At 43.8% G+C, this 22,223-nt stretch overlaps 1 protein-coding gene across 4 annotated transcripts in view; it reads right to left on the bottom strand.

Annotated features, from left to right (window-relative positions):
- DLG1 (discs large MAGUK scaffold protein 1) overlaps nucleotides 1-22,223 on the bottom strand; it is a 203,694-nt gene extending 181,471 nt beyond the window's left edge. For all 4 annotated transcript variants that reach the window (XM_029069103.2, XM_029069104.2, XM_029069105.2 and 1 more), the window contains exons 1-2: nucleotides 21,582-22,223; nucleotides 19,900-20,031 (exon numbers count right to left, since the gene is read on the bottom strand). In XM_029069103.2, coding sequence (XP_028924936.1) covers nucleotides 19,900-20,031; nucleotides 21,582-21,600 — 151 coding nt within the window. In that variant the 5' untranslated portion in view covers nucleotides 21,601-22,223. The remainder of the gene's footprint in view (nucleotides 1-19,899; nucleotides 20,032-21,581) is intronic.

Here is a 22,223-nt window from a genome sequence, read left to right as displayed (position 1 = left end):
CACCGCATTAATAAATAGAATAATAAATATGACAAATACGCAAGTGCTGTGGGGCGGGGAAGGGGTAAGGCAGAGGGAGGGAGTAGGGGCGATGGGGAGTGGAGGAGGAGCAAAGGAAAAGGGAGGCTCAGTCTGGGAAGGCCTTTTGGAGGAGGTGAGCTTTCAGTAGGGCTTTGAAGAGGGGAAGACCGCTAGTTTGGCGGAGGTGAGGAGGGAAGGGGACGAGAGCTAGTTTGGCAGAGGTGAGGAGGGAAGGCATTCCAGGTCAGAGTTAGGACGTGGGCTAGGGGTCTACGGCGGGACAGGCGAGAATGAGGCACGGTGAGGAGGTTAGCGGCAGAGGAGCGGAGTGTGCGGGCTGGGCTCTAGGAGGAGAGAAGGGAGGTAAGGTAGGAGGGGGCAAGGTGATGGAAAGCTTTGAAGCCAAGAGTGAGGAGTTTCTGCTTCATGCACAGGTTAATAGGCAATGACTGGAGATTTTTGAGGAGGGGTGTGACATGCCCAGAGCGTTTCCGTAGAAAGATAATCCAGGCAGTGGAATGAAGTATAGACTGAAGCGGGGAGAGACAGGAGGATGGGAGATCAGAAAGGTCCCAAATGATGACGTGATACTGTTGGGTCAGAGGTGCGGTGTCGAAATTCAAGGAACATGTGCACGCACGCAGTGGTGATGCCAATCAATCAATGGTATTTACTGAGCACCATGTGCAAAGCACTGTTCTAACTGCTTGGGAGAGTACAATACAAGAGAATTAGCAGACACAGTCCGTGACCATAATAACCTTACAGTCTAGAGGACACTGTGAACATGAAGTGTGAGAGGAGAACTGAGTAATGAAGATTAAATACAAATCTGAGGCCTCAATAAACTAGCTTTCTAAGGAAACTTACTTCTTAAAATGCTTATGAGAATTAACAGTATTTTAGTCACTTGTAGCTAGGGATTTCATCAACCAATATACTCAGTTCTACCATAACCTAGGCTTTAAAGTCATAATTTCTCTAGAAAGCAACTGGGGAATGTTTTGCTGACAACGCCAGCCCATTTGGACTCATGACGCCTTATCTAACAAATTGCAGGTGCACACGCATGTGTTGTTGGAAAGGTGACTACTATAAGCAGATCTTACATGATCTGCTCCTTGAAACTGAGGGCATATTGAAGATAGCTGGTCCCTCTCTTTTGACATAACACACAATTCTTTCCTTATTTCTATCTTCTGTGATTGGGGAATAGGCTCTTTTTAAAAACATTGTGTCTTATTACCGTTGGAAAAATGTCCACAATTACCCATGAAGCTCTCATGCCATTACTCCTCCACATCATCAGGTAGAAGTGAAGATAAAATTTTCTGGCCTTCTAAAGATGCCCAACTTTCTTATTGAGTTGATAAGGAAAAGTGTCCTAAGAGAATTCCCTGCTGAGCTCTCACTACAAGTGTAAAAATGAAAAAAGAGAACCAGAAGGTATTTATGTCTAAGCCTTCCTTCTGACTCCCTCCATCCCTCTCTCATGATAATCTTCTTTTCAAACTGGAAAATGCTTTGCTTAGCATGTACTTGACCTGCAAAAGACAGCCAATCAAAGCCCAGAACAAGCCTTCTGTGAGAGCATCCCTAATCCCCAGAGATGACACTCTGACGAGCTATTGAAACCTATTGTTGTTCGTACCCTTTCTTGCCACATCTGAATGAAGGTTTCCTCCCCTTCAAGTTGCTTACAAACTGGCCAATTACTACTTGTGGCTACCTGCATTATATTGTAAAAATCTATTTTAATCCTACAAGCCTACAGAATTATAAATCAATCATTTTACATAAGATGGGATTTTTATGACATTTGCCCATTCATCTTTTGTAATTTTAGTATGAATGTCAAATTTTAAATGATCGCTTATCCACATCAATTCAATATTTCCATTTTTTTCAAAAAAGTTAATTTCAATTAATCTGTTCAGATTAGTAATCTTTTTTGGAGGTAGACTTTGCCCATGTGCCCCTGCATATCACTGACAATGAATCAACTTCCTTTTCCACTTTCATTTCATTTTAAATTCACAGTCAATCAGGTTCATAACACTGCCTGTACGTGTATTTCTAAAACCTACACCAAACATTTGGAAAGTTGCAAAAAAAGAGCTTGCAAGACACTATAACTTAGAAAAGTCTAAGATCAGAGGATAGCTCCAATTAATGACGCAAAGCAAGTCTAGCAAAAGATTGTATGTTATTCCTAAGCAGTAGCAGGACCCACTTCTATTCCAGCTCAATTTGCCCTGATAGATATACGATATGGATGTGACGCAGAATGTTTGCCTTTGGATGGACAAACAGAACTTTGAGCTCTTTGAAAGGGCCTTAATAATAATAACGTTGGTATTTGCTAAGCGCTTACTACGTGTCGAGCACTGTTCTAAGCGCTGGGGTAGATACAGGGTAATCAGGTCGTGCCATGTGAGGCACACAGTCTTAATCCCCATTTTACAGATGAGGTAACTGAAGCACCGTGAAGTCAAGTGACTTACCCAAAGTCATACAACTGACAGGTGGTGGAGTCGGGATTAGAACCCACGACCTCGAACTCCTAAGCCCGGGCTCTTTCCACTGAGCCAGGCTGCTTCTCTGCAACACCTACCCTGGCTTGCAAATGCTCTGGTCTAAAAAAATCTGTATCCACATACGCATCTGCATATTTGGTAGGTGATTTTTATTCTTGAATCAGTGTTTTTTCCTTCTGTCCTAAGAAACCTCTCTCCCCCATCCCTCACACCTAAGTAACTCTGAGGAGCATACTCAACAATCAATAGTATTTACTGAGTGCAAAGCACTGAACTACAGGCTTCAAAGAGCACAACAAAAATAAGCAACTGTCAGCCTCAGGGAGCTTACAATCAAATTGCAGAGGACAGGTAGATGATTTACAAACACGGGCAGCAGGAAAATGAACAATGCTGCAACTGTTGATGGTAGGAAATGGCAGGATAAAAAGATAAGTGTAAATTACTGTACATCATTATTTCATGTAAGTGCTGAGGACAGGTGCATAAACTTAAATTGTGAGAGTTATGGTGTGGATAATCTGAATGGGAAAAAGTCCCGGATAGGGGAAAACCCTTGCAAGGGCAAGGAGATAGAGGTGGGAGGCACAGTGAAAAGGTGGGCTCGGGAGGAAGGAGTCAAGTGAGAGTTGGGGTGCTGAAGGAAATAAGAGCTGCTAAATAAGGGAAACGATAGTGGAGTGCCTTGAACCATTGGTAAGCTTTTGCTTGGTGTGGAGTTAACCACTTGAGGTTTTTGATGAGCAGAGGGAAGTTTTCTGAGAGAGAGAGAGAGAGAGAGAGAGAGAGAGAGAGAGAGAGAGAGAGAGAGAGATGTAGACGGGAGAAGGAACACCAACGAGGATGTGCTGAGAGTCTGAACCAGTGTGTTGGCTGTTTGGATGGGGAGCTAGGGAGTCAGGAATTGCTTTGGAGGAATAACTGGCGGAATTTAGCAAGAGATTGTGACAGCTGACAGAAAGTGTGAGGTAGAGTCTGCAACACCAAGGTTTCAGGCAAGATTGTGGTGTTGACGGTGATGGAAAAAGTAGGGGCAGGAGTGGGTTTAGGAGGGATGAGGACGTCAGTTTTGGCGATGTCGAGTTCGTGGCGGCAACGGGACACCCACTTGGAAATGTCCTGGAAGCAAAAGGAAACGTGAGATTGCAAAGCAGGTGAGAAATTCAGCGGGCATCTGTTTACTTACATGTCTCCAAAATCAGTTGTAATTGAGTGGGTGCCGTGTGCTGAGCACTACAGTAGTCACTCGAGAGAGTACTATACAAGAGTAGGTAGACACAATCCCTCCAACAAGAAGGCGAAGCAGACATTTGAATAAATTACAGCTGAGGGCAAGGAGTATGTTCAAAAGTGCTGTAGGGGTGGGGTGAATATAGAGTGTTTATGGGGTAGAGATCCATGGGGCTAGGCAAATGGGGGAAATGACGGCTTGGATGGGAAGGCATTTGGAGGAGGTGTGATTTTGATAGGAATTTGACGGTGGGGAGAGTGGTGGTCTGTTGTTCAGCAAAGAGGGAGTTCTAAGGCAGAAGGAGGATGTGGGCAAGGGGTCATCAGCGAGCCAAATGAGATCGAAGCAAGGTGAATAGGTTGTTAGAGATACCAAGTGAGTGGGCTGAGTGGCAGTCGATCAACGAGGTAAGGTAGGAGGGGAAGAGCCGATCGAGTACCTTAAAGCTGAACGTACGGAGTTTCTGTTCGACGTGGAGATGGAGGGGCAACCACTGGCATTTTCTGAGGAGAGGGTAAGACGTGGGCTGAACTTTTTTTTTAGAAAAATGATCCGGGTAGCCGAGCGAAGTATGGACCGGAGAAGGGAGAGACAGTAAGCAAGGAGGTCAGCCGGAAGATTGACGCGGTAGTCGAGGCAGAATGGGCTAAGTGCTTGAGTCAGTGGGGTAGCAATTTGGATGGGAAGAAAGGGATAGATTCTAGAACTGCTGTGAATGTAAAATAGATGCAGCACAGTGGTTTCTGCTGATGTGGAGGTCTCAGAGAAATCCCGTTCCAGGACCACACACTGCACCCATTCTTCTTATCTGGTATCTTGAACTGGGCCGCAGTGGGTGACTGAGAGCAAACCACCACCCCTACTGTAAAAGCAAGTCAAGCACGTGTTCAGCTGGTGGTGGACCTATCTTTTCCTTTACCAGTGGGGCTCAAACAACCCTACCAAAATGGCCTGGGACCAAAAAAGGAGCACGATTATACGGGCATATCCCACATTATAGCCATTAAACGGGCCTCAAAACTGTGACTGTATCATGAATGGCAGGATTGTGGGGTATGTTTTACCAAAAAATTATGTTATAAGTTGAGGACTGGTTTTATTTTGGAAAGCGTAATAGGAAATTATTTTACGTATAAAACTCTGCAGCATTCAACACAACTAGGTTTATATAATCTCTTAAAACTCAAATCTATCACAGAACTAAATTAAGAGCTGCAATATGATTGAGTCTTTGCAGAAGGCTGTCAAAATAGAAGCTTGCTCTGCTAATGACTGCAGTTATTTTTCAACTCTAGTGAAAAGTTTGTCCAATTTAGGCTGAATGGCAGCCTTCTTTCCTTCATAAAGCATCTTGTAATAATGCTGGTATTTGTTAAGTGCTTACTATGTGCAGAGCACTGTTCTAAGCGCTGGGGGAGATACAGGGTAATCAGGTGGTCCTATGTGAGGCTCACAGTTAATCCCCATTTTACAGATGAGGTAACTGAGGCACAGAGAAGTTAAGTGACTTGCCCACAGTCACACAGCTGACAAGTGGCAGAGCCGGGATTCGAACTCATGACCTCTGACTCCCAAGCCCGTGCTCTTTACACTGAGCCACGCCGCTTCTCTTCTTGTGGCAGGCTAAAGCCTTCTCGACATTTCTGGGCACCTGTGAATTTCTCTATCAGGAATTGCTGCAATCATTTTTAAAAGTTCATCCACTTTCTTGAAAATTGATGACAGACTTTAACCCCAAAACCTCAGCCAGTGGCGGAGCTAGTATTTTAGCTTTAGTGGCTGCCATGACCACTTCCTTCTCTGCCAAGGAGCGGGGATTTCTCTACTTCACCTGAAAACAGGCAAAACTGGGGTGAGAGAGAGGGGCACAGATTTTACGAAGATTCAGTCAGCCTAATCAACTTTGCCAACATCCCGTACTGCTCTCAGAAGAAGTGGAGAAGCTGACTTCTAGTTTGTGTTTAGGTAGATGCTCCAGTCTCTCCATTTTAGTTGAAAGCACCACAAAGTAAGTACAGGAGAAATGAGGCAGAGAGAAGCGGAGGGGCGAGGGCTGGGTAAAGAGAAAGGAGGGTGGCTGGGGAGAAAATAGTCCCCCGACCTTCCTCTCAAAATACCATCACCATTGCAGCTTCTCACCTACTGCGAGGATTCTCCATCCACTTCAACACCCACTCAGTCCACCCAGACAGCTGGGAGATTCTCTAAGGACAAGGCGGGAGTCTCCAGAGTCATGGCGCTGGTTTAAAGCTTGTTGCAGCTCCAAGCCGCTTCCCACTCTGGCATCTGCTGCTACCTCAGCCAGAGCAGCCAGGGAACGGGCAGTGAAACCCAGCAAGGGTGAGAAAGTAGCGGCAGTCACCCCCTGCCTGTTGACAGGGTCTTCGAGGTGCTTCTGGTCCCTTTTCAGGTCCAAGAGGCAAAGTGGGCCACCTACAGCTGCCCAATCTTGCCCCCAAAATTAAGAGGAACAAATTGACGGCTTCGCCTCCTCGGTGCCAAGCCCACTGGGGTCACAGGCCCCTAAGGACTATCCCCTTTCCTAATTCACAAGGGCTCATCTATATATCAAAGTAACTCTCACCTTCCCCCCTGGCGCTCTCTCTCTCTTCCCTGCCCTGCCACGTCCCCCAGTTAGGTATATATTTTTTACACACTCATTGTTGGTCAAGTTAATAATAATAATCACGGTATTTGTTAAGCACTTACTAGGTGCCGGGCACTGTTATAAGCGCCGGGGCAGATGCAAGATAATTGGGATGGACAAAATCCGTGTCCCACACTGGGTCACAGTCTTAATCCCCATTTTACATACAAGGGAAGTGAGGCACAGAGAAGTTAAGTGACTTGCCCACAGTCACACAGCAGACCCAGGGCAGAACCGGGATTAGAACCCATGACCTTCTGACTCCCACGCACGTGCGCTATCCACTTGGCCATCTGCTTCACCATTCGAGTTCCTGTATAACTTTAAATAACATCTGACAGATATATGATACAAACTTTCAATGGTATTTAATTCATAAATTCAGTCCTGCTTTTAAATTTTACAAACTACTCATTTAAACTCAATTTGGATTTCAGATTCCTGACTTATGAATATAGGGCAGTGATAAAAGACAAAGTCACTTGTGACCTACAGTTAGCTGAAATGAAATAGTGTCATTCAAAATGTATTTTTCATGTGTCAAAGGGAACTAAAATTTAAAAATGCAAAAGGAATTAATGAACGCTCCACACATATGCCCTTTGATTCAGGGATGTTACTACTGATGGGGAGAGCCTGTGGGACTGACAAGAACCTCCACTCCAGTCAATCTACTACAGATGTTCAAGGCACGCCTTTTGACATGCTGATGGATCTACCACTTGCAGCAATTGTCTGCTCTCCAATCTGCCTTCCTGTTTCCCATTCTTCCTCAAATCTTTATTGAGAAAGCCCTTCTCCAGATTGCCAAATGCCAGGCTAATGTCTGCTGCTATGTCTCTCTGCAATATGCTAGTATATCACATTAAGACTATGCTTCACTAGGTTGTTAAAATCCTTGATCTTCTCTCCCTCCTTGGGCCTGACATTTCAATTCACTTTACAGTAACCACTTGAGTCTCTCTCTCTGCTATCCAGACTCCTCTCACAACCCATCCAGCAAAACTGTGCAGCTATCAATGTTACCTCATGCTGATGAGCTGACAGCATCCAAGATATCATTGTTGGTGATCTTTTCCTGACACCTGATGTTGTTTAAGGTTTATAGTTGAAGCTGTAGGAACAGCTGAAACTACTCAAGAGTAACAGAATTTCTGGGGTGCCCTAAGGTTACCAAATGTACCAAGTGATGTACTTCGTGCCCAAAAAGAGTTTACATGTTAAGAGAGAGGCAAACATAAAAAATATTTCCAATCAGCAAAATCCCACTCTCAGCCATTCACCACTTATGGACATATCCATAATTTATTTAACGTCTGCCTCCCACTGGAGACTGCAAGCTCCTCGTGGATGGGGAACATGGCTACCAATTCTGTTAAACAGTCCCAAGCATTCAGTCCAGTGCTCTGTACACAGTAAGCGCTCAATGAATACAATTGATTGCTTGATAATCAAAATCAAATACACAACTGAATATATACACGTGCTGAGGATGGGTATAAATAAACAGTTAAGTGTTGGAAATAAATGGTGTGTTTGTATAGTTTAGGGTATTAGGGGTTAAATGGGGAAGGCTTATTGAAGAAGGTGAGACTTTTTGAAGGACTCTGAATAGAATGTAAGCTCACTGTGGGCGGGGATCATGACTGCTAATTCTGTTGTACTGTACTCACCCAAGTGCTTAGTTCAGTGCTCTGCACATAGTAAGTACTCAATAAATACCACTGACTGATGAGGAGAGCTGTGGTCTGGCAGATTTGGGGAAGGAGAAAGTACAAGCCAGGAGAACTTGAGTGAGTGGGCAAAAGCAGAAGAATTGAGAGACAGGTACAGTGAAAATAAGCTACTGAAGGAGTGGGGAATAATGGGTAAAGCAAGTAGAAATAGAAGATGGTGGAAGTGGGTAGACAGCCTTTAAACTAACTGGGAGACTTTGATGTAGAGGGTAAAGGGAAGCCATTAACCAGTTCTGGGTAGTGGAGAGATGTTTGCCAAATGACACTTAAAAGAAATAATCTGTGCTACGGTGTGTAGTATATATTGTAAAGGAGAAACACTGTGAGAAGCGGCACGGCCTAGTGGATAGAGCACAGGCCTGGGAGTAAGAAGAAACTGGGTTCTAATTCCAGCTCCGTCACTTGTCTGCTATGTGACCTTGGGGAAGTCTCAACTTCTCTGTGCCCCAGTTTCTTCATCTGTAAAATGGGATTAAGGCTGTAAACCCCATGCGGGACAGGGGTTATGTCCCACCTAATTCACTTGTATTTACCACAATGCTTAGAACAGTATTTGACCCACCACAAGCACTTAAATATCATTTTTTTAAAAAAATGGAGGGAGGGAGATTAGTGAGGAGGCTGATACAGTGTACTTCCCATATGGAGCCTGGGTCTTTCAAAATTGTAAAAGTTTTCAAATTGCTAATAAAATTGGTAGCCCTTGGTCATTTAATCCAGAAGGTAAGCATATCCTTTGGAAGACTAAGAGGCTGAATTTGGGGTTTTTACCCCTTTTCCTATGTCTGTCTCCCCATCTAGACTGCAAGCTCATTGTGGGTAGGGAACGTGTCTACCAATTCTGCTGTACTGTACTCTCCCAAATGCTTAGTACACAGTAAGCATTCCAATATCATGGATGATGACCAGTACAGCCTTAGAGAGTGGAGAGAAGGGGATTAGGTCAGAGAGCAAAATAACCTGCACGCACAGTGTATTAAGCGATAGGAAATGTAACTTGCTGCAGATAAACCACTTCCCACTTCCAGCTCTCCATAGAGCAGGTGTTTGGTTATCTTGCTATCCTTCATTCTCCTTACACAACCAGCCGGCATTACTGAGGTGAGGATCAAGTGTGGGCAATTTAAATTTGTCGCTTTCTGGGAGTAAGCAGAGGATGGAAGGGAGAATCACAATGTCCTATTAAGCCCTGTGCACTCCTGTCCAACCCGAGGGGCACACAGAGCACGATGAAAGACCACAAGAAACTGCTCGAGGATTTCGCCTCTCTCCATGTCGGCCCCTTGCTCACATCCTCCCTCCTGCCTGCAGCTCCCTCTCCCTTCACATTCAGTGGACTACTAGTCTTCCCATCTTCAAAGCCCAGCTAAAATCATTTCTCCTCCAGGAAGTCTTTCCTGACTAACCTCTCATCTCCCCACCTTAGTCTTCCCTTCTGCATCACCTATGGACCTACGTCCATACCCCTTAAGCACTTTGATACTCATCCCACCCTCAAAGCAATTATGAATATATTATACTCTGCTGCTTCCCCTAACTGTAATTTATTTAAACTTCTGCCACCCCCCACTAGACTGTATGCTTCTCAAGACAAGGACTGTGTCTACTAATTCTACTGTATTCTAAGCGCTCAGTAATAATAATAATAATAATAATAATGATAATAATGTTGGTATTTATTAAGCGCTTACTATGTGCAAAGCACTGTTCTAAGCGCTGGGGTATACAAGGTAATTAGGTTGTCCCACATGAGGCTCACAAGCTTAATCCCCATTTTACAGATTAGGTAACTGAGGCCCCGAGAAGTTAAGTGACTTGCCCAGTCACACAGCTGACAAGTGGCAGATCCGGGATTCGAACCCATGACCTCTGACTCCCAATCCCGTGCTCTTTCCGCTGAGCCACGCTGTTTCTCGAGTACAGTACTCGACACACAGAAAGCACTTAATACAATTGGGCACTTCCTGCAAAACACTGATATTGAGTACTGGGGAAAAAAACAAAGATCTGAAACAAACAACATGAATGGTCCTTAGGAGAGTCACGATTTAAAAGGCAGGGAAAGGGGCACACAGGACAGACGTACTGGGAAAGAAACGGGGGCAAACTCGGCGAAGTTGGTGACTCGATAAAATCATCATCCTAATCACCAGTAAAAACACCAGAACAAGACTGCCGGAAGGGAAGGGAGCTCAGGCTCTTCACTGCTCCAGGCAGGGCCAACTTTACGTTCAATATTCCCAGCATTCTACAAGTTGAGAAGGCAGAGTTCTGCTCATCCTACTCCATTATAATGGGTCTTATCCCCAGGGACGATAAGAAGGAAGTGGGACACCCTAGATATCCTGCATGCTCCGTTCCTGGTCCCAAAAGCCTCAAGGGTGGAGTAGCTCTAGGTTTAATAAATCCAGCTTTTGCCCAACCCATTCCTGTGTAGAGTCTCACTGGCACTGGTGGGTATAAAAGCTCATTTCTCTCCGAGCCTACTGTAGTCACTGTATGTGAATATACACTGATACACACTTCATCACCTGCCTCCTATCTTCCCTTACACAACCTCCAAAGTAATGTTATTGCATACAAGTGGCCGGTGAATGACCATCTTGATGTGTTTACCGTACGCTGAGTTGGAAGAACTGAATATCAAAACATTCTGACAAACTTCCATGTCCATCTTCAAGTCCTCATATAGTACAACTAGACTGGGCTGAAAAGGACTGGACAAGACCCACATCTTGCTTTTTCTCCATAGGTGATACGGAAATGGTGAACCATGGAATTCTTAAGGGTCTCCACTGATGCACTTCTGTGAGTGGCTACATCTGCTCAGCAGTGTTCAACACCCAGGTCTAGTCACTTAACTTCTCCGTGCCTCAGTTACCTCATCTTCAAATCCCATGTGGGACAACCACAGAAAACATGTATCTTCCCCCAGCACTTAGAACAGTGCTAGGCACATAGTAAGCGCTTAAATACCGTCATTATCATTGTTATTATTAGTGATGGTGCAAGCTCCTTGTTGGCAGGGATTTTCTGTTACAGTATACTCTTCCAGGTGCTTAGTCCAGGACTCCGCACACAATAAGTGCTCAATAAATACTACTGATTGACAGTTTTAACAGCATTTGCAAGATGAATTCAGTAGGTATCTTGGTGTTTCACCCTGCACTTCTGAACCTAATATCTGCTGTCCGCATTGTGGCCTGAAGCCACGGGGTGACTCAGGACGTTGTTTGTTGTTGGGTTTGTTTTTTTTGGTCAGGTTTTCTTAATGGGATTTGTTAAGTGTTTACTATGTGCCAGGCACTGTACTAGAATATCAGGTTGGACACAGTCCAATTCCCATTTTACAGATGAAGTAACTGAGCCATAGAAGTGTCTTGCCCAAGGCCAGAGCGGACAATTGGCAGAGCTGGGATTAAAAGACAGGTTCTTCTGACTCCCAGAAAGGTGCTCTATCCACTAGGGCACGCTGCTTCTCATGGTTAACAAACTCTGAAGAATGTCGGCTAGAATATTGCCAACAATTGGAAAGCAGTATTTTCCACAATCAGTCCTTCTTGAAGATAGGGATTATGGTGGAACCTTCAAATTCCTGTGTCATATTTCAGAATAACTCATGCAGAGACGAGAATTGTAACTCCTTCCCTTTATTGCTTGTACTCTTCTCCAGGAAAACCCCACAATTACAACCATTTTGCATGTTTCTGGATTGTGGTTGTGACTCACAAAAGGCAGCGCTACGGCGATGTCTTCATATGTGGCCAGCTTGCTATTCTTCCCAAGGGCTCGCTACAGGGTGGGGGGAAAAAGACATATCAATGACATATTGCTGCCACCTTCAGAGATTTTCCTTAGACTGATCTGCATGTCACATCAAGAATTTTGTAGGCCTCACTTAAGATTATAGACTGCAAGATATTAACGCATTTCTTGCTTTCCTATTGGTAGTGTTTTAAGCCTTGTTTTAGGCAAGACACATGAAGATAAGAAATGCTAATTCCAGGGTCAAACCAAAGGTACATTTTACCCAGAATTCTAACAGTTGCAATAGGATGACTGAAGAAATTCTGTGTTTCCTTGACAACTTTCCTAATTGTGAAAGTTGTATCATCTAATAGCCCTAACTTTACCCCCTCTAGTAATGCAATACAAATTGCTAGTCCATTAATTTACCCAAACCATTCTTGAACCTATCGAATATTTTCTGCCAGCACAAATTGCTGTGGTAACGAATATCAGGTTTAGCACTCTACAAAAAAAAGGATTTCTTTTTGTTTTGAACCCGCCACCTTCAAAGTTCATATTGGTCCTTCCCTGTATCATACTGGAGTTTCCCATCACTGATCACTTTGGCTGCTTTTCCCTGTATCTTCTGCAGCTCCATTACACTCTAAAATACAACAACCAGAAAGCATGTGTTATTCCATGCTGTACTACGGTTTACAGAGTAGGAAAAACAGGCCTTTGGTTTGGCATGAAAAAAGTGGCATTTATCTTTAAATGGAGTAGTTTTCAAAGCAGTCTCCTCAAGCCATGCCATATCTCCTCACCATGAATGGCATTTCAAAAGTTTACAAGATACTCATAATTTCTCAACATTTTAATGGTCTCCCTTGGAAGGGTTTCACAGGGATAGAACACTGATTTTACCACTCCTCAAAAAGAGTAAAGAAAAAAAGTGAAAGTGCCCAAAATGCTACTTCAACTGTAAAGCAGGGGGCAATTTAAAATGTTATACTTACTAACGCTAAGTTTCTTAAAAAAGCTTTGTTGTGCTATATATCACTGAAGTCAGTGCTACTAATATGGACAGAATTAATCTAAAGGAATTATTTGCCATTTGCCAACTATACACTCTAAGAGAAAGATTCAGGAAAAAAAAATACTTTGAGAAAATGATTAGGGATTTCAGATTTAATAAGTAATCAACACAGAAACGGAAGGAATGGACTTCAGAAATGTAACAATCCCACATATGAGCAAAACTGAAAAAGCTGTACTCACAGGAAATGTGAAAAAAGACGCAACCCTTCATCTTAGATTTAGTATTGATTGCCTTTATATGCACAATTAAGTGTCTATCTTCCTGCTTTCAAGGCATTTAACAAAATGCTCTTAAATCTTATCTGCCTCAGTAGTTTTTCAAGATTTTAGGTTAATTTGTTCCCAGAACATTGACAACCAAAAAAAAAGTTGCCATAATTCCTTAAAATCATTGCAGATGGGGATTTTCATTCAGTCTTAAAGCAATTACTCTCACATCAGATTCTTTGAATACCATCTTCCTCAGGCGGGAAGGAACCTCACAGTCACATGAATGTTTTTTCCACATTAACAGATTAGAATGAGTTTTTCTTATTTAATAACCTACTAAACAGTTTTCATTCCTATACACACACGCAAACACACATAGAAAAAAACCAGCTAGCTACTCACACCTTGGCACTCCTCCACCTCTGAAATTATGAATGGTTCTTTCCATTTCTAACTCTGAGCTCCCTCTCCGACCATACCCTTCTGCCCCATTGTTTACTTTCCTTCCCCCTTCCTTCTCTTGTACCACTTAGCTGACAACCCATCTTATTACCGTTCCAATCTAAACTCCTCGAACAGCCTGTTTACACCCACTGTCTCCACTTTCTTCCATCATCCTCCTTGATCCTTTTTCTACCACTTCACTCCACTGAGACTGCTCTCTCAAAAAAGTCACCAATGCTCACCAAATCAAATGGATTCCACTCTGCCCGACACCTTCTCAACCTTCCAAATGCCTTCTCCTTGAATTATGATTGAAGCTAATCCTTCTGGCCATGAATGACTCCCAAATCTCTCTCACTAGCCCTGGTCCCACCTCCTGTTCAATCTCATCTCCAGACCATATCTACATAGATGTCTCCACTGGCACCTCAAGCTCAACATGCCCCAAAATGAACCCTTTATCTTCTCTAACTTTCCAATTTTAGTTGACAATACCCCTATCGCCTGTCACTCACACCCTGTAACCTTGCCATCATCCATGGTTCTTCTGTCCCTTTCATCTCTCATATTCAGTCATCAAATCCTATCAGTATTTGCTCCAGAACATCTCAATCTGACCCTTCCTCTCCATCCAAACTGCCACCAAGCTGATTGAGACACTTATCACAATCGAATAAAAGTATTTACTGAGCGCTAATTGTACACAGAGTACCGTACTACGTGCTTGGGAAAATATCATACAACAGAGTTGAAAGACGCAATCTCTGCCTGCAAAGAGTTTACAGCCTACAGGGACGACAAACATTAAAATAAATTACAGACAGGGAAATGGCAGAGTGTTGTGTATCAAAGTGCTTCAGTGGTCTGCAACCAAATACATCGGTGACTCAGAGGGGAGGGGTGAGAAGGGGAAATGAGAACTTAGTCAAGGAAAACCTCTTGAAAGAGATGTGGCTTTAGGAGGGTATTGAAGTTGGAGAGGGTGGTGGGTTGTCAGATATGAAAGGGAAAGTGGTTCCTTTCATGTCAGAGAGAGGATGTAGACAAGGGGTCCCAACTCAACCACTGCATCAGCCTCTTCCTCACTTATTTCCTACTCCATACTTCACACTGCTACTCAGATCACTTTTCAAAACTATCTTTTTCTGTGCAAGTCTTCCCATTTCTCAAGAGTCCAATGGTTGCCCACTCCACTGTACATCAAGCAGAAACTCCTAATCATTGGCTTCATGAGACTCAAATTGTCTCTCTTCCCCTTATTTATCTTGACACTTCATTTCTCTCAATCCAACCTACTAACTGTGCCTTGTTCTCATCCCTCCAACTGCCGACTTCTTGGTCGTGACTCACCTTCTGTCTGGAAGTCCCTCCAGATCTGAGGGACCGCTGCTCTATCTTTAAGATCTTTCTGAAATCACATCTTCTCCGGATTAATCTCTCATTTTACAACCCTGTAATCCCCCAGTTGCTACTTCAGCACTCCTAGATCACTTAACTGCTTGGGTACTCCTCACCTCTGACATACTCCTCACCTCTGACACCCGAAGCATCTACATATGCTCTAGTGCTTCTTTCCAGCTGGAACTCTCTCCCCCTTCATATCGGAAAACCCACCACCCTCCCCACCAAATTCAAATCTTATCCTAGCCAATCCTCAATCTGAGCTTTTCTCCACTTAATTCTAATTAAGACCATCAAGAGTGCTTCAAAAAGGTAGAATACCAAATACTTTTAAAAGCTAACATTACTAGACTCCATACAATAAATACTTTTTCATATTAATGTGTATGTGCGCAATAAGAAATCACCTGGAATTATCTGTGGGGAATGGATTTTGGGGGATAAATGCATAATTAAGGAGCAGTTACTGGTTTCTCTTTCTAATGTAGCAAAATATTTGGATTCAAATTTCAAAAATTTCATTTGATTTGCATGATTTGCAGAAAAAAATCTGCATGGCAACTTTTTCTTTGATAGGAATACTCATTTCTGACACTGCAAAGGATGCAGATGGCTAAAGGAACCCTTGACATCTATCTGATGATGTATACATAGTGATCTTAGGTGAACTGAACTCTAGTATTAATCCAAAACTCAACAATATGCAAATCTTTCTTTTGAGGTAAGGGTCCGGAATTGGAGAGAGAATTATATTTTACGATAAGAATGAGTATCTGGCAGTTTTTGCCAAGGAAACCATCGGAATATTGACGGAGTAAGTTAAAGACTCCCAGAACAAAACACCTGCAGTTGTTTTCCTCTTGAGCACCACCTTTCAGCCCACTTGGGGACAGGGCACAGCTTCAGAACGTTCAGAGCTTCAGAAGGGTCACAGCTTCCTGGTCCGAGATGAAGCACTGCAAGCTGACACTACTCTTTACAGGCTCATGATTAACAAGCAATCAGTGGTATTTACTGAGTGCTTACTGTGGGCAAAGCACTGTACTCAGTACTCAAGAGTTGGTGGACACATTCTTTACCCACAAGCAGCTCAGTCTAGAGGGAGAAGACAGACATTAAAATAAACTATAGATAGGTACCTAAGTACCATGGGGCCGAGAGAGGGCTTCCTATCAAGGGTCTAAAGGAAGAAGATCAAGTATGTAGGTGATGCAAAAGGAGGAGGAAGTAAGGAAAATATGGGCCTAAGTGGGGAAGGTCTTTTAGAAGGGAGGTGATTTCAATAAGGCTTTGAAGGTGGGGAGAGTGGTGGTCTGTCAGCTATAAAGGTGGAGGGAGTATGTGAGTAAAGGTGGAGGGAGTATGTGAGCAGGGAGTTGGCAGAGATGACAACAACTCTGGTATTTGTTAAGCGCTTACTGTGTGCCAGGCACTGAATGAAGCATGGAGGCGAATACAAGCAAGTCGGGTTGGACATAGTCCCTATCCCCTGTGGGGCTCATAGTCTCAATCCCCATTTTACAGATGGGGTAACTGAGGCCCAGAGAAGTGTCTTGCCCAGGGTGACACAGGAGACAAGTGGAGGAGCTGGGATTAGAACCCATGACCTTCTGACTCCCAGGCCTGTGCTCTAACCTCTACACCAAGGGGCTTCCCTGAGATAGGTGACATCGAGGTAGGATGAATAGGTTGGTATTAGAGGATCAGAGTGCGCAGGTTGGGTGTGGCAGGAAATCTGCAAGGTGTGGAAGGAAGGAGCACCAATTAGGTGCTTCAAAGCTGACGGTAAAAAGCTTCTGTTTGATGTGGAGGTGCTTGGGCGATCAGTAGAGGTTCTTGAGGAGTGGGAAGACATGGACTGAACTTTTTTTTAGAAAAATGACCTGGAGAGAAGACAGACAGGGAGGTCAGCGAGGAGACTGATGTGGTAGTCAAGGAGGGATAGGTGCAATGCTTGCATCAGCATACTAGCAGTTTGGATAGAGAGGAAAGGGTGGATTGTAACATCGCTGTGAAAGTAGAACTAACAAGATTTGGTGACAAATCCCGAATATGTGGGTTGAATGAAAGATAAAATGAGGATAATGCCAAGGTTGTGGGCTTGTGAGGCAGTGTTATGTAGTGAAGACAAAAATGGGGAAGACAGGCTTGGGCTGAGAAGATGAGTTCCTTTTTAGACATTTATCTTTTACGCAGCCTTGCCAAATGCCAAAAATCGATCAGCCCATAAATTTCACTAGTCCAGCAGCAAGAAACATAGTTAAAATTAAAATAAACACTCTTACCACTTTGTCAACCTCGTATAATCTTTGTTCATCCCAGAAGAGCAACAATGCTCTACAGTACTACAGAGATGTTCTACAGTACTCAAAAAAAAAAAAAAACCAAACTGAATGAAAATCATCCTAGCCAATTCTGATCTTACAGGAGTAACCATAAAACTTCAAACCTTGTCAATAATTCATATTAAAAAGTTGCACGTACTTTTACAAAGCCATCTGAATAGTGATGCCTCACTCCCATACATTTACCCTAAAAATCCATGGGTAAACGTTTTCGTAGATTAACTTGGGATACCTAATTTTATGATAGAACTCTACACGAATATTTGTTTTACTATGAATGCTCATAAAATGTGTTCCATTTGAACACTCCAGCACTGATATACTCCATGCAAAACCACAAGCAACAAGTGTCTTCAGCTACAAAGCGAATTCCACTGGACACAATTTCTTTAAACCCGAGGAATTTCAAAAGTACGATACCCAAGCTAAAAGATAGAGCAACTAAAAATGCATCTATTGGACTAACAGTGCCACTACGAAAACTATAAAAGAGCAGAGTAGAATAGATGAGAATGAGTTTCACTGAAACACACCTCTCAGAATTTTCCACAGATAATTTCGCCCAACAATGGCTCCCACATTACAAGCAACAAGTAATCAGACCTTTTTTGGCACTTAATACCTGACATTTAAGAAGCACTAGTTCAGTACCTGCAGAAAAAAGGCCACCCACTTACATTTATTAAGCCCTTTGTTATGGGCTCCGCACTATATTGAGCACTGGGGTAGATAAGCGAGTCAGTCAGATTAAACAGTCCCTGTCCCACGTGGGGCTCACAATCTAAGAGGCTGGGAGAGCAGGTATCTTATCCCCATTTTACAGATAAGGAACTTGCCCCCAGGGAGATGAAGGAACTAGTCACAGAGCAGGCCAAGAGAAGAGCTGCGATTTTCCTGTTTCCCAGAACCGTGCTGCTTACCTACTTCATGAGAACTACTTGATCCAGCAGCATCTGAGATGCTCGGCCATACCTCGAATTCTTCTTATGCAATTTGGGAAAAACTGAGGGCTACTGCGGCTCTCAATGTCAAGAGAAAGGTGGGTTTGCAAAGGGGGCTGATAAACTGGAAACCTACTGGGCCGTAGCAGAATACAAATGTTTAAAGACCACGGAGAAAAAAAACAATAATTTCAAGGTCCTCTGGGGTGAACAATTTATTGAGCATTAACTCTGTCTACCTCTTAGTCTATGGGCTATAAACTCTTCTAGAGTAAAGAAATGAGTCAAAAGCTTTATATATTTTGAGTATCAGGTTCACTAAAACCTGGCTTTTTCAATACATACCTACTCAAAATTGATGATTTCATATGGAAATGTGTTCCAGTCCCCCACCCTCCGCCCCCCAAAAAACAACTATTCAACTCTACAAACCAAGGGATAAGTCAGACTTCTATTCAGTAATTAGGAAAAGCAACTCTAACCTCTAGAGCAAAGTACACTGCAAAGCACCAAGAAAAAAAAAATCCAGCAACTCATACTTTAAACTACACATCGCATATGATTTACTTCGATTATTCTTAAATATCATTTGTAGGACTATATGATGGGTTTGTTCAGGATTTTATTGCCAGGGATGACAAGAAAATACTGTCTATTCTTAAGTTTAGGGTCCCTCACCCCATCTCTGAAACAGGAGAGAGCCTAGGGCACACGAGAATCTAGTCACAACACAAAAAGACTATTCCATTCTCAGAAGTCATTCTCTATTTTTCCTAAGTTGATATGCATTACCCAATTAGTGTGGTGCACCTCACGATGTGCTGAAATACTCCTCCTACTACAGCACCCAAAATTCTGCTTAGATATGGATTTCGTTTGTATACGTATGAAATTTGGGATCTGAAGAAACTCACCTATGTAAATCTCCCTTCAAATAAGCCATCCGAAATTCAGAATTTTTCTGAACTTTTAAAAGAAAGGGGCCTTTCACTTAAATCTGTTTAAGCATCAGCATTCTATGACTTGATAACACATATGACCATAAGTACAACTAAACAATATTTTAAAAGGCATTAAGGCCAAGTCCATACTGGAAAACAAAATAAAACAATGGCATTTCCCTCTTCTGCCCAGTCTTTTCGTTCAACTCACTTTCTAGGTTCCTCAGACATAACAAACAACTTCATTAACCAAACAGAAAGGCACTGGTGAGTACAGATCCAGCCTTAACACCGAAATTAACTTGGATGACCTAAAGTAATGCAAGGAACATGCAAACTTTAAGAGCTAAGGCAAACAGCAAAACCTGTTAGAAGATAGCTGACTTGGAGATAAAATGTTTCCGATCAATAAACTTTAACATAATGTGCGGGGTGGGAAGAAAATACTCATCCAACTACAGAACTCTGAAAATAAAATTCAAACTGTTGAAATCACGGTGATTCATTTAGTCCCTTCTATTTAAATTAAGAAGGCTATTACCTATTACCTAGATTTAACAAGCATTAAGTCTTTGAAGCCCATTTAACCGAAAAACTGAACAAAGTTGAAGTTCCTACCTATTAAAGCCTGGAAGAGATTGCTCTGGAAGATATTGATGACACGCTCTATTGAATTTCTGAGCTGCCTGTCCTCTGTTTGGCTCAGTTTGGACCGGTATTCCTCCAGGAGGAGCAGAGCTCGTTGTGTATCTGAGAGAAAAACAAAAGCATCACTGAAATTACCCAGTTACAACCAAGGAGATGTCCAAGAGGGGCTCTCAAACTTTTCACCTACCCTGTGGTATTGAATCTAAACTCCGAGGCATTCCCAAATTTTGATGTAATCATTCAGGTTAGCCTGAGGAACTTCTTTCCACACCTGACAAATGTTTCCCTCGCAGTTCTCCAACGGGCTATTTAACTGACATTCCCTCAAGTGCCTAAAACATTTATGATTTCTAGGAGGGGGCGGGGAAGGGGGCAAGATGGGAACCCAGTTGTTATACACTTCCACCACCTTGTAAAGTTGTAAAGGTGCCTATCAAGGAAGAGATTAACTGGAATCTCTCATTCATAACACAATTCAATCGCCTGATTCAACAGTCACCTCGCTAGTCCAAAGCAAAGCATATCCAGCGCTTAGAACAGTGCTCGGCACATTGTAAGCACTTAACAAATATCACCATTATATTTTCAACTACTTCATTCATTCAATCGTATGTACTGAGGGCTTACCGGGTGCAGAGCACTGCACTAAGCGCTTGGAAGTCCTTAAAACCATTTCCCTCCTCTGCCCAGTCTTTTCGTTCAACTCCCGATGAAAGCACTTCCATTCATTCAATCGTATTTATTGAGCGCTCACCGGGTGCTGAGCACTGTACTAAGCGCTTGGAACTACTTTCATTCAATCAATCGCATTTATGAGCGCTTAACGGATGCGGAGCACTGTACTAAGCGCTTGGAGGTACTTTCATTCATTCAATCGTATTTACTGAGCGCTTACCGGGTGCAGAGCACTGTACTAAGCGCTTGGAAGTACTTTCATTCATTCCATCGTATTTATTGAGCGCTTACCGGGTGCAGGGCACTGTACTAAGCGCTTGGAACTACTTTCATTCACTCAATCGTACTGCGCGCTTACCTGGTGCGGAGCACTGTACTAAGCGCTTGGAACTACTTTCATTCAATCGCATTTATTGAGCGCTTACCGGGTGCGGAGCACTGTAGTAAGCGCTTGGAAGTACTTTCAGTCACCCAATCGTATTTATTGAGCGCTTACCGGGTGCAAGGCACTGTACTAAGCGCTCGGAACTACTTTCATTCATTCAATCGCATTTATTGAGCGCTTACCGGGTGCGGAGCACTGTAGTAAGCGCTTGGAAGTACTTTCATTCACTCAATCGTATTGATTGAGCGCTCAGCGGGTGCAGAGGACCGTACTAAGCGCTTGGAATCTGCAATTCGGCAAGAGAGAGAGACGATCCCCGCCCAACAACGGGCTGGGGAGCTGGCAAAGTATCACACAGGTGTTCGGGAAGACAAGACTTGGTGGAAATGATCTTTCAACAGCCAGAAAAAAAGCCGACGGGGCTAAACGGCAGAGCTGTTCCGAACGTGAGTCGAGACGGACGTTAACTACCCTGCCAAAAATACTACTGATTCGCCCTAATTTTGACTCGATCGAGGTAGGGAAAATACGATCAAATATCAGGAAACCGAAAGCCAACCCAGTGATCCAATGTTGCACAATGAGTTCTCACCTTGTTTCCTGACAGGCATCTTTAGGAAAATAAAAAACAACCCCTTTTCACAGACGCCCCCCCCCCCCCAAGTCCCAAATAAAGTGTTTTAACACAACTCTCGCAGAGGAATGTCAACACAACTCCCGCGGAGGAAGTTCCTTCGACTGGACGGCAGCTTCCAGGCGGCTCTCTTTTTTTTTTTTCCTCCCTTCCAGTTGGTGCTTTCTGAAAAAAAATCTGGCCGGAAAAGTTGTTGGTCGAGGGGGTGGGAGACCACCCTCCCCCCCCCCCAGTCCCGACGCCGGGGTCGTCTCGCAGGTCGGGGAGTTTTTCGAGGAGCGTCTGCGGGAAGAAGCGGGGAGTCGAGGCGGGTTTTTCCCCGCAGGATCGAGCGCCGCCGGGGAGAGCGGGAGAGGCCGGGACGAGGCTTCGTGAGGGGGCCCGAGGGCCGGTCCTGCCCGGTGGGGCCGAGGCGGGGACGCCCCTGGTCCCGCTGGCCGCGCCCCCCTCCCCGAACTTCTCCTTCCTCGTCGGTCGCCTCTCCTCCTCCGCCCTCCCTGCCCCGGCTGGAGGAGGCGAGGGGTCCGAGGCGGAGGCCGGCGACGCTCCCTCCTCGGCCCGCCCGCCTCCGGCCTCGAGCGGCCCCCTAAACTTTCCCGC

Source organism: Ornithorhynchus anatinus, chromosome 7, assembly GCF_004115215.2.
Source record: "Ornithorhynchus anatinus isolate Pmale09 chromosome 7, mOrnAna1.pri.v4, whole genome shotgun sequence".
NCBI classification, from domain to species: domain Eukaryota; kingdom Metazoa; phylum Chordata; class Mammalia; order Monotremata; family Ornithorhynchidae; genus Ornithorhynchus; species Ornithorhynchus anatinus.
The sequence above is the reverse complement of the archived record's forward strand: the minus strand, read 5'-3'. Positions and strand labels throughout refer to the sequence as shown.